Raw genomic sequence first — 12,803 nt, forward strand, 5'->3', positions numbered from 1 at the left:
GCATTTGAAAATTAATTTTTTAAAAATTACATCAAATAACTCTTGAGAATATAGATAATTAAAAATATAAATAATTTGGTGAAACTAATATTTATATATTAGTAATATTTACTTAATTACTATATATTTACAAATTATTAATATTTAATTATTCTAATTATAATTAAATAAATACTAAAGAGATCATTTTAGTCACGTAACAAATTTAGCCATTTAGGTTAGTTGCACAACTAATTTTTTCAAACAATTAAAGCTAAATAAGCTGTCTATACATATATACATATATAAGCTCAAAACTAAAAGTTGGTTGTATGGAATAGATTCATAAATAAAAATAAATAAGTTTCTAGGGACTTTCAACATTGACTATTTTTATAATGATTAAAAACAAAAAAAGTCACTAAAAATATATTTATATATTTTCTTTATTACACATTTTCACTCCTCGTGTTTTTTTTGTAGGCATCAATTTTTAAAACATAAACTCACATAAGTTCCTCTATTATCTCATAAATATTAAAGTTAATAAAATCACATATGTGACATGTTAAATTCACACATGCCGATTTCACCTTGGAATTTTTTTCAATTCAATGAAATGACTGTTTCAAATATAAAAATAAATAAATTTAAAATATAAATAATGTCATTTTGTGTCACATTTTTCCCTCCAAGAATAAATATTCATTTTAATCTTCCAAGATTTTGTTAATCTTAACAAATGAAAAATAATAAAATTGATAATTTAAATTTATTAGAAACTAAATTGATACATAAAAATCACGAGATACTCAAAGGAGTAATTAGTTTAAAAAATTATAGGCCAAATCCCTCCATAAGTTTTATTATATATCAACTTGTTGAATTTATTTCGGTGATAATTTTGTATGACAATATATAGTAATGTATTTATTATCAAATTCTAATTTTAAATTAAACTAAAGAAAATACCACTTTTACTTAATATAAAAGTTAGTTAACTTTTATGGAATACTTATCTATTTTTATCTAAGCATCAAACAATGGTAAAGTCGGACTCTATTTAAATATTTCTATAATTTTATATTACAAATATAGTTACCGAAACAAAATTTAAAGCAAAATAAGATAAACAATTTTATTTCCTACCCCATATTTAAAGGAAAATTATCCAGATAGTATTTTCTCAAAAAAGGGAATTACCCAAATATATACCCAATTATGAATAAAAACTAAAAAGCATATATAATTAGGGAAATTGTTAAAACAAAAATATTAATAAAGGAAAAACCAGATAAGCACGCAATAGAAAACTGTGTGCTGACTTGAATTGAAGCTCATCATAAAATCGCATTCGATTCGTTTTTCAAAGCCGCGTGGCAAAACCATAAGCTTAAAGAAATCAAGGTATGAATACTATGACCCGATTCTTGTTTTTCGACCCGAAAACATCATGTTTCAACCCGATTCTAATCTAAAAAGATGTTCGAACCTTTTTTACAGATTTTTTTGTTGTTGCGAACAAATTTTGCATATGTTGTCGGTTTTCTTCATAATTAATTTGATTGTTGTTGTTCTAATTCGTTTGTAAAATTAACAATAAAATTCACTGTTTTGATGATTGTTGATCAAGAATTGTAGAAGAGTAATAAAGTTAATTGTAAAAATCTCTTTTATACATGTTTAGCTTTTAAAAAAAAACTTGTACATGTTTTCTTTTATAATCTGAATAACACGGGTTTATAGGAGTGATAGATTCTGTTCTGTTAGGATTTTGTGCATTGTTTCAGTTAGGACACCGTTTAAGGAATCCAAACATGGAAAAATTATTGGGGAAAAAAGAAAAACAAATAGAAGGTTTGAATTTTCGAAGTCAACACTTTCTGGTTCATATTTTATACTACTTTTGAATCCATAAGGGTGGTGATTAGCATTTCCATCAATTATTCACAACGTACCAAACGCAGGAAAGATTTGCTTTATTCATGTTTATATTTGACCGGGTCAATTGCTTTTCAAACACCATTATTATGTATACAGCCCAGAAAGAAAATGAAAGCCCCGGAAATAATAACTATACAATGATATGCCAGATTAGGAAATTCACAGCCACAAAATGCTTTTTTTTCTGGCATGGTTGTGTTTATCGTGATTAAAGGTTTTTAATGAATGTGTGACCCCTATAGACACTGATATATTAAGGTTTTGGAGTAGCTAAAACACGACTGCAAATGTGGCAGTATCAACCACATATGCCACCAATTGTCAGAAACTTCAAGGTTTTTGAAGTTTATGAAACCGTAATCGTTGTTTAAAACATTGGTAATTCAATTGTTGGAATCACAATTACATTCAAATTGGAGGGTTCTCTGGTACCCTTCTTTTTTCGTGAGGGTATTTAAAAAGGCACTTTACTCTTATGAGTTTTCTAAAATGAGGAATAAAAGAAACATGGGAGGTTTTATACTGAATCATGTTTGATCTGGCGATGTTTGCTTTTTGGTACGAATATATGCTTTACTGTGCCTGGTTGAATGTGGTGATCTCTGAATATTTGACAGCAAATTAAATATGGCTGATGCTGAAGGAGTGTATCATAATGGTAGAATACTCGAATGCCGGATTTACAAAATTTCTTTCTCCTAATTTTTCCTCCACAGCTAGCTGCTTATGGCTCTTTTAAGGAAAAGGTAGATATGGAAGTGGCCATATGCAATTCAAAATATGCTAGTATTTTTCAAACTTTTGTTATATTTTGGCTTAGTATTGTAGGGGTAAGGCTGTGCACATCTACTATCCCTCAGACCCCACTAAGTAAGAGTCTCATGCAATGGGACACCTAGTATTGTAGTACTTAGAAATAAGAGTGGAAGGAGCAAAATGCATGCTGCCAAATTAATGTGGATGCATTTTAAATTCTTAATATAGTTCTAAAACCTGGACTGAGGGTGTGTTTGCCTAACTAAAAGCTAAACAGACATTATTTCTACAAGCTTCTCTGAACTTGTTTTAGGGTAAATGAGTCAAGCGGGTCATACAACTTTAATGTGAAATACCTGACCCTTTATATGATCTCAAAAGAATTTTGGGTTTGACTTGTAGGTAAAGGCATAAAGTTATATGGATAACAAATCACCGAGCAAGCAGGAGTCGAAGGACGTAGCACGTGAGTCGCTTATTGCTATCTCTAACTCCTCACCAGAAAAGGTTCTAGATTCAAATTCTGCATTGGAGAGCAAGAAATCTGATGGGGTTGCAGTGACAAATTCTGATGGGGATGAAAAGTTTAGGTCTGAACTGATTTCAATTTCTTATGAAGAATCTCCTGATGTCAAAATCTGATCAAGTTCAATGGGAGTCTAAGCTATATTATGGTTGTTAAACTTTTGCTATGCCAATGTTGTGACTACATTGGTTATATTGTATTAGCTATTTTGCAACTTTACGTAAATACTTTCACTTGTGACATGTTTGGGTTATATGTTGTAATGACTCTGATGACAGTTTTGTCTCAGTTATATGTTAGTTCATGTGTGTGTGATTTAGAAAGTGAATGTTCTAAGTCCAGTAAATTTTCATGTGTTATAAGGCTGAGTTAGTTCTTGTGATCATTTTATGGTTCTTGAAATTATCAGACCTCTCCTTCAAGTCAAAGATGACAATGTTTAAAAATGTCCTTCATGTCATATGATGAAAATACAATAACAAAACTTGTGTGTTGGTGTTTGTAGAATTGTAGTGCTATTTTTCAATAAAGATATAACTGAAAATATAGTATGCAATAATTGTTAAATGATAAATTCGCCTAACAAAAATACTCGTGGGAAGCATGTAAGACTTTTCTCTACTGTGTAACCTAGCAGGTAATAACCTGAACTTTCACTTTCAGAGCAAGTTTGATCTTTGTCCCTCTTTATTGAACAACACAAAACTTTGTCCTATAAGCTTTCTACAAGCTCTTCTAAGCACATGGTAAGGTTTCAAGGATTGATTGCTTTGGAGTTCAAGCCTTCAAGTCAAAACTGTAGTGGACAAAAATTTGTGTCTAATGCAAGATAAAATAATAAGGAAGCTAAGTGAAAGTGATAATAGCTTCTCAATCACATGAAAATGGAATAATGGCAGGGAAACAGTTATTCCAAACTTGACAGAAAATTGTCAAAAGACAATGAAATGGCAAAAATGTGAAGAACAGTTAATCTGAAGCATCTTCTTCCTGACAATGTTTTGTGTAAAACATCTCTGACAAGAGATAACTAAAACAAAACATGACTGAAGATAACATGATAAGATAGTTTAAGAAAGATTCAAGCTAACTAAAGTCTAGTATAAGATAATGTTTTATCACATCACAGCTCAAGTTATACTTAAAAATACACATCCACCAGCAACTATTGTGTGGTGTATCCTCTTTTCCACTAATTTTGAAGAAAGAAAGAAAAATTGTAATCACCAAGTATACCAAATAAGAGTAAAATTGTAATGTGTTGGCAGAGGTTGAACCTCGGCGCAACTTGTTTGCCTTGTCACTTGATGATCTTTGGTTAAATCTGCTGGTACAGAGGTGGCCATAAGCAATCAAATAAAGTGCATAGAATAAATAGAAGAGAAGAAACAAGAGTATAGCGGTGGCCACAAGATATTGTTAGAGAATAAGGATTATAAACTGTAGCACACCTATGGACCCACTTGCCCACGGGGTGTTTCTATTTGATGCTTAGATCTGTTGTACATTATAACAAGAGATTTGAGTCCAATATATAACATTGGTTACTCTACTCTATTCCAATATTGTATAATGTGAGACTAACACAATAACATATTTCAAGCATCTCAACAATCTCCACCTTGATCGAAATAGAGGAATATCTCGCTCCTTAGGAAATCTACACAAGAATCTCTACCTTAGCGAATATATGACTCCACCTTGTTCATTGACTAATTCTCGTTAACTGCTCTCTACAACATAGACCTTCTGAGTATCTTTGACGATGTTACCAAGAGCCTAGCTCTCCAAAATTGTAGAGGAGCTTCCCGTACCGCCATCAAATAGTACACACCGCTTAGCCACCTATTGCTAGGAAGTTTTCGATATATTGAAAATTTTATACAAAATTTCACCAACAATTGTCCTCTTCAATACTCAGTCAAACTGAACCTTGGAGCTTCCTTGGAAAGCTTCAATCGCTACCACCATTGTCTACTCCGACAATCCTAGTTCAAAAGAACTACCATACTTCATCATAAGGATAATACCCAGAGCACACACCTTACGTCAATGCTAACTAATATTTGTGGCACATCCTTGTATCCAAGCCAATGTTCATGTCACACTCCTGCATCTCTACCAATGCTCGTGTTACAACTTGCATCCAAGCCAATGCCCATTTAATACCCTATATCAAAGTCAGTCGACGCCTCTGTGCTTTTGTGGATATGCTAACAATTAGCATCCTTCACTATGACGTCCCACACACGCCATTAAGATATTTCACTTCTCATTTCAAATGAAAATATTCTCTCAACATCAATTTTTGGGATTCTGGATCAACATATATCGCCCCACAACAGTTTCACCATGTTTTTTCATATACTCTATCTTTGTCACTAACCTTTGACACACCTTGTCTAGCCATCACGCATTCACCCTCTTTAGTCATTATCTGCTATATGGGTTAAGAGCCATCTACTAATTGGGTCTGATACCAATTGTTGGTGCAACGGAAATGATCGTTGCGCAGCGTTGGTCAGAGGCAATCAAATAAAGTGCATATAATAAATAGAAGAGAAGAAACAAGAGAATTTAGTAACGGGGATCGGCCAATTGAGCCTACATCATCGGGAGTGCTCAACTGCTACCAAGATATTATTAGAGAATAATGATTACAAACTCTCGCACACCTATAGGTCCACTTGCTCATGAGGTGTTTTTATTTGGTGTTTCTATCTGTTGCACATTATAACAAGAGACTTGAGTCCAATATATAATATTGCTTACTCTACTCTATTTCAATACTAAACAATGTGAGACTAGCACAATAACATATTTCAAGCATCCCAACAATCTTCACATTAGCGAATATATGACTTCACCTTGTTCATTGTCTAATTCTCTTTAACTGCTCCCCTACACCATAGACCTTCTGAGTATCCTTGACGATGTTACCAAGAACCTAGCTTTCCAAACTTGTAGAGGAGCTTCCCGTACCGCCATCAAATGGAACATGCCGTCTAGCCACCTATTGCTAGGAAGTTTCGATATATTGGAAACTCTACACAAAAGTTCACCAACAATCATCCTCTATAATACTCAGTCAAACTGAATCTTAGAACTTCCTTGGAAAGCCTCAACCGCTACCACCATTGTCTACTCTGACAATCCTAGTTCAAAAGAACTATCATACTCCACTATGAGGAGTATACCCACACCATACACATTGCGTCAATATTAACTAATGTCTGTGTCACATCCTTGCATCCAAGCCAATGCCCATGTCACATCCTGCATCTCTACCAATGCTCGTGTTATAACTTGCATCAAAGTCAATGCCCATTTAACACCCTACATAATTGAAACTTGCTTTGGGATTACATATCCTTGTTCATATGTACTGGTGGAGAAGTATCTAAAGAGACAAAAGGAAGAGGATATATGAGGCCTGGCCTATAGGCAGAAGAGATTTTGAGTGCATTGGCAGTGGAAGAAACCCACATCCTTAGTGCCATTTAGGATGTTTATGAGATTAGAGTTCTCTTGCTCTTAGTTCTTTCTCTTTTGGTTTGTGTGCTATAAAGATGTCTACATATTATTTTCATAAATGCTATTATCTTGGATGAATGGTAACAAATGAATGTCTCATCCTCACCTTACAATTTCATGCATGTTCTCCTCTTTCTAAAACTACTCATGCCTTTCATATTTTATATTTAGACAATGGTCATAATAGAGTTTCAATTTTATCCACGTTTTTCTATTGTCAAAAGGTGATGGCTAATAGATAAAAACTATTCATCCTGTGAAATTGTTAGATGGTGTCAAAATCTCTGCATATATCATGCATTTATACCATTAAATCTACAATTTTGTATCAAACCAGCTGCGGGAGCTACCACTATAACTTATTTTAACTAAACTTTTAAGGTTAGGTATTCAATAAATAATAAACAATTCATGGTCACAATTCATAACTCCTAATTCCTCCACCTCTAAAAAGAAATGTCATTTGAACATCAAAACAATTACAACCTTACTTACATTTACTTCTTTGAAAAATAAAACCTAAATAGGAAACACTTTTGAGCATTAATATCTAGAAAATATTAAAAAAATGCAACCTAGTGCATGGAAATAATAGGAATAATAATATAAGAAATATGAATAACATCAGTCTCCTATCCTATGTCTTATTAACAAGAAAATTAGACATTCAAATCAAATAATTTAGCATACATTTATTTTCATTCAAATAACTACATCTTAACACCATACTTAAACAACTTATCAATCTATCAATTATGCCTGGCTGATGGTGATATTTTATTTTGAATTAAAAAATAAGGAATGTTGAAAAAAATAGATAAAATGGTTTAAGATATATATTTTTAACCACTAAAATAAGATTATAATATATATGCATAGTCAGTGTAAAAATTTATACAGAACTACTATATCATCCACCATTTATTTGAATTACTTTTTAAAAAATCAATAATAATTAAATATAAATAGTAGATAATATAATGATAATGTATAAAACTCATATTTCATACATTTTTTCTCAACACAAAATGTAAAATGAAACTATAATGGGCCGAACAAGCTGAAAAGCCCGTTGCATAGTTTGTGTTGGACTCAAACTATGAAAGTCACATTGTTTTGTATTTTCTTTCCGAATCTCGCGTTGAGAGAGAAAGAGACATGAGAATTGAATAATGGGAGAGATTGAAGACGAGGTTGAATTGTTTGAAGAAAAAGTAGAAATCATTCTCAAAACTATTGGTCCTACTCGCCCCTCTCGTCTTCTTGTTCCTTCTTCCATCAAGGTAATCAAATAATCTTTTCAATCTTTCTGCTTAATTTCAATTTACGATTTTAGATATTCATATTTAGGGTTTGTTTTAGTTTAAGCGTCACTGTGTTGTTTTCACAATGTTGCCTCGGTTAGGTGTGTTAGAAGGGCAATTTGGTGATACTGTATCGTTTGAAACCTGAAATGAAATTGTGTTGGGGTCCACAACTGCAATTGCGGCTGTGATATTGCGGTTTTGGGAGCTTCTGTGACTGCATTGCAACTATAATTGTGGCAGCTGATGCAGCCGTTTTTTTGTTGGCAATTGCAATAAACATAATGCAACGGCAATCTCAAGTTTAAACCATGAGACCGACTATGTTATGGGATACTCAATTTTCCAACAAAAAAAAAGTACACCCACCATATATATCTATATATGTGTGTGTGTTTGTATGTATGTGTATATATATATAAGAGCAGCGCTGCCACCGGTAGTGGATGTGAGTGTCTAAAGATTAATGGTTCAGATCGAAATTCGTCTGAGATGTGAGGGTTGGACTCATTACGTGATTCACAAATTCAGCATCATGGTGTGACACGGAAGAAAAAAGTGAAAATTCCCAACCCTAGACAAAATAGTTGAACTATCCGCATCCTAGGTGTTCTCAGCCGTACTCAATCTCTGTACCCAAATTAAATGATAATAATCTTGTTTGTATCTGTATAGGTATGTCGCCATTATTGTGACAATTTCATTTGATTCATTTAGTTAGTTTGATGATCTGTCCTCTAAATTTTTACAGTTTACTTGTCATTTTTGTTTCATCAAAATCACTTTTAGGTGCGTGATTTGAGAAGATTAATTGCCAGGAATAATGATTCACCACTTGACAACTTGAGTCTTATCCTCCGTGGAAATGCATTATGTGACATGAAAAATGGAGATGATGTATACATAAAACTCAATGATGGAGGTATGGCTCCAATCTGAACTTTGTTATTTGATGAATGCCCCATAATATCTTGTTTTTTTAAGATTTTCCTATGACATTCCGGCCTCAAAGGTACAACACTGCCTTTGTTTTGACCTTCTATACTATTGTCAAGTTACTAACATTCATCCTTTTATCTTTGATATTAATTTAATGAGTTTCTTTTTCACACACAAAAAAACACCGTTGTTCCATATGAAGCATCCATATAACCATTTATACTTGTTCTGATCAAAACTTTATTCCTTGGGCTATAAAAGAAAAATTAAATACTTGTTGAATACTGATCCTTTCTCAATGTGTTTAGGGTCATTGGCTCATAGCATTTACTTGGTTTATTTATATTTTTTACACATGATATTCTGGTTAACTTTTCTTATAAAGACACGATTTATTTATTTTAGATTGCTTAATGGTTGCTGTCAAACCAAAGCCACCGGTGAAGGATGGATATGACAATGATGACGATGATGAAGATCTGGTAAAATCAATTTAGTATCATTTAAGGATGTGAATATAATGTCAGTTTAGTACCCAGTGTTATCTTTCCTTGATTTGTTTCTCCAGAAATTCCAGCTTCCTCGTTCATCGAGTCCATGGAAAAGGAGGCTGTACTCTTTTCTACATGATAAATTGAAGCTTCCAGGTAATAAGATGCATAAATGTTATCCATTTAGAAACGAATAAATTACTAGTCTGATCCTTTAAAGATGTAGCCGTTCACCTATGAATACTAGTGTTCCAAACTTCCAATTATAGTTCTACTACTATTTTATCATGATAAAATCATTTGAATATTTATAATGTTCAAGTTATACCAATATGGCCCTTAAAGCATCTGCAGTGTTTCCTTGTAGGATACACTTTAACATAATATGGTTGCAACATTGCATGCAGAAAAAAATGATGTAAATTTTAAAACCAGAAATACTCAATTGGTAAATGTATGCTCTATCGCACTATTTAGGGAACCATTTTAGATCATTAGATGTGACAATATTATAATAATGGGCAAAATGATACCCTATGAGATTAGCAATCTTCTAACTATGCTTGCCTTGAATTGACAGATATCATATTGATGGTTATTTTCACTCTCAGTCTGAAGGCATGGGTTTTCATCATTATGTGGTTTATCTTTGCACCTGTTGCCCATAGATGGGATCTTGGACCTTTGTATGTAAGTCTAGTCTCTCTCCCTCTCTCTGTGTGTGTTGGGGTTAAATCTACTTCATGCCTTATGATTCAGTGCACAGTAGTAGTTATTTCTGACTTCTATCGGTCTACTCAATTTAACCCTGGTAAAATTGAGGCCTAGGCCACCTACGCAATTGAACTTATCTTCGATATGATTTAATACTTCTTGGAAAACTGTTGAAGGAAACTAATCTTGTATATGTGTTTTATTTGCTGAGAATATGTACTGGACCATGACGGGCCCTTGAGCCATAAACAATATTTAGGCTGTAGAAATTATTTTAAGATTTCTCAGTAGTGAAACCTTATTATAAAATTTCAATGCCTTTTACTGTTTGTCACAACTTTCTTGTAGATACTTGCAACTGGATTTTGTCTCATTCTCTTCAATCTTGGAAAGCGCCAAGCTGGAGATGTCAGGTATAAATAACCCCACATTAGTTGTCATGTCCTATTTAATTTCAAGTGAAGTACACGGTTAATGTTAAATCTGAAAATTCAATTAAGACTGATGTATGTTAAGGACTTCCACGTTTGTCACAACAAAGTTGGGAGGAAAGAGTAAATATGGTAAATCCTGAATAAAATTGGATTTGTCTAAGCCATATTATAATATTAGAGCCGACCCCACCTACTGGGATTAAGGCTTAGTTGTTGTTCTATATTATAAATTGGCATTGTAATTCCTTTTTTTCTTTTGGATTCTTCATCTATTTTTTAACCTTTGGAGATTCCTAGTCTAATCTTATCTGTAAAATTTCTACCAAACCAATAATATCTTTTGTGTTAACCTTTTCATATTGCCCTATCCATGAGAATGATGTCATAGGTTTAGTATTCCAGTTTTCCATTTCCCAAAGTGGAAGTAATACCTTTTTTTCCAACAATGATATACTCCAAAAAATTTCATTAGACCCCAAGTCCCCAACTTTCTAATCTTTGGTTATAGAAACTTGCTTTGGAAACAATAATGGATACTTGATCAATGAGTATAATTTATTAAGTGGGAAAAATTGTGTTGGGGAAAGAGATATGAGATGATCATTCACCTTTTTCCTCATAAGAAAGACAAAAGGGAGCATAAATTAGGCTTTAGATGTATTGTATGTCTCCTCTTCATTTATACGCTTACAAATTTAATGGTTACATGTCTATTTGTAATATTTTTATGGGAATCATTTTGAACCTACCTATGCATGCATTTTTTTTCTAACACAAATGATTAACTAATAACTATGGTAGCTATCAAATATGCTACTTTTGAAGTTGTTATTTGTATTTAAATATCTGCTATTCTACAACACATGCAGTGCATATTCTATCTTCAATGAAGACTTTCAAGAGCTTCCGGGGACACTTAATGCAGATCGGCTTGATAGAGATATAAGAGCTGGACAGTTTTGAGGCCTCTTGTACTTCTCTAATCATCCAAACAATGATATCATGTCCCATAATGTATATCTCCAGATTCTTCACCATCACAAGGACAAATTGACTACCTGAAGAGTTATTGCAGCATAGAACCATGAAAATGACAAATTTTCTGTTTAGTTTTGACCTTCCTTTCCTATCTACAAGAGCTACTCTTGTTCTCTGTATATTATATAGTACCATACTACCATGTATTGATATGTTTGAGGATTCAGATCAACGTGTTTCCTTGTTGACATGGATGACTTTAGCCCTGAGGCTCATGTTCATGAGTTTTGGTGTTTATATTTGTCTCACAATTTGTCACTCCCTCCATCCTAAAGATTGTGATTGGTAAAAGAATACTAGGTTACTGTAATTTTGACCAATCACAATTTTTGTTGCTGAGAGATAATGTCACAATTTTTGACAATTTTTAATATGAAGGGTCATCATCTTGAAGAAGACCATCTAATATATTTGAACATTTGATTTGATGCAAAAATATCACCATACTCTTTATATTATATGGAGTTACTTGAACTGTAGCTAATGGATTTGACTGTCATTGGATCCGCTGCTGATTTTTTTAACTTATATGGTATGGCACCATTAGTGTGCTTTCAAATGCTATATTGGTCTTTGGCAAATAAAATTTGGGGGACATCATTCCAAAATATATAACTCTTTATAAAAAATAATTAATTATTAAAATTTTAATTTAAATAGTTACAAATAATGAAACAAGGAATGACACATCTTTGTAGGACATCATATGTACTTGCAATGAAATTGTAGTGTATTAGAGACAATTAATTATTTATTTGTATTATTTATATTATGTAATATTGTTGAAAAAATTATATATAGTCATTGTATCATTCACTATTTATTTAAATTATTTTTATTTAATAGTTACAAATGATCAAAGAGAAAAATGTATACCCAACAATATACGAGTTTTATACAATGTTGTTGATCATCTATCAGTTATGTTTAATCATTATTAACTAATAAAAAAATAATACAAATAAATAGTAGGTGAGTATTGATTGTATATAATTTTTTATACCGATAGTGCATCACTAATTATTGAATATGAATAGTGAATGATATAAAAAAATCACCGTCAAAGTATACAACTTTTATTCTTATATTTAAGAGTAAATTGTGATAAAATATGATTAGTGAATGATGTATTGAAAATATAAAT

At 32.3% G+C, this 12,803-nt stretch overlaps 1 protein-coding gene and 1 long non-coding RNA gene across 3 annotated transcripts; both read left to right on the forward strand.

Moving 5' to 3' along the window:
* The first annotated feature begins 1,243 nt into the window (after positions 1-1,243).
* On the forward strand, positions 1,244-3,586 carry LOC109340190. Its single transcript, XR_002106761.1, has 2 exons — positions 1,244-1,386; positions 3,082-3,586. It is a non-coding gene; the product is annotated as an uncharacterized LOC109340190 (long non-coding RNA).
* Positions 3,587-7,841: 4,255 nt separating this feature from the next.
* On the forward strand, positions 7,842-11,894 carry LOC109340189. Of its 2 annotated transcripts, none has more exons than XM_019577790.1 (7): positions 7,842-8,022; positions 8,833-8,965; positions 9,388-9,464; positions 9,551-9,629; positions 10,054-10,159; positions 10,536-10,600; positions 11,491-11,894. In XM_019577790.1, exons 1-7 carry the CDS (start codon positions 7,912-7,914, stop codon positions 11,565-11,567), a joined length of 648 nt encoding a protein of 215 aa, XP_019433335.1. In that variant the 5' UTR covers positions 7,842-7,911; the 3' UTR covers positions 11,568-11,894. The 2 variants fall into 2 exon arrangements, with proteins under 2 accessions (XP_019433335.1, XP_019433334.1); XM_019577789.1 differs by having other exon boundaries at positions 7,845-8,022; positions 10,054-10,163.
* The last annotated feature ends 909 nt before the right edge of the window (positions 11,895-12,803 follow it).

The sequence above is a fragment of the Lupinus angustifolius genome, unplaced genomic scaffold (assembly GCF_001865875.1).
Source record: "Lupinus angustifolius cultivar Tanjil unplaced genomic scaffold, LupAngTanjil_v1.0 Scaffold_147_49, whole genome shotgun sequence".
Lineage (NCBI taxonomy): Eukaryota > Viridiplantae > Streptophyta > Magnoliopsida > Fabales > Fabaceae > Lupinus > Lupinus angustifolius.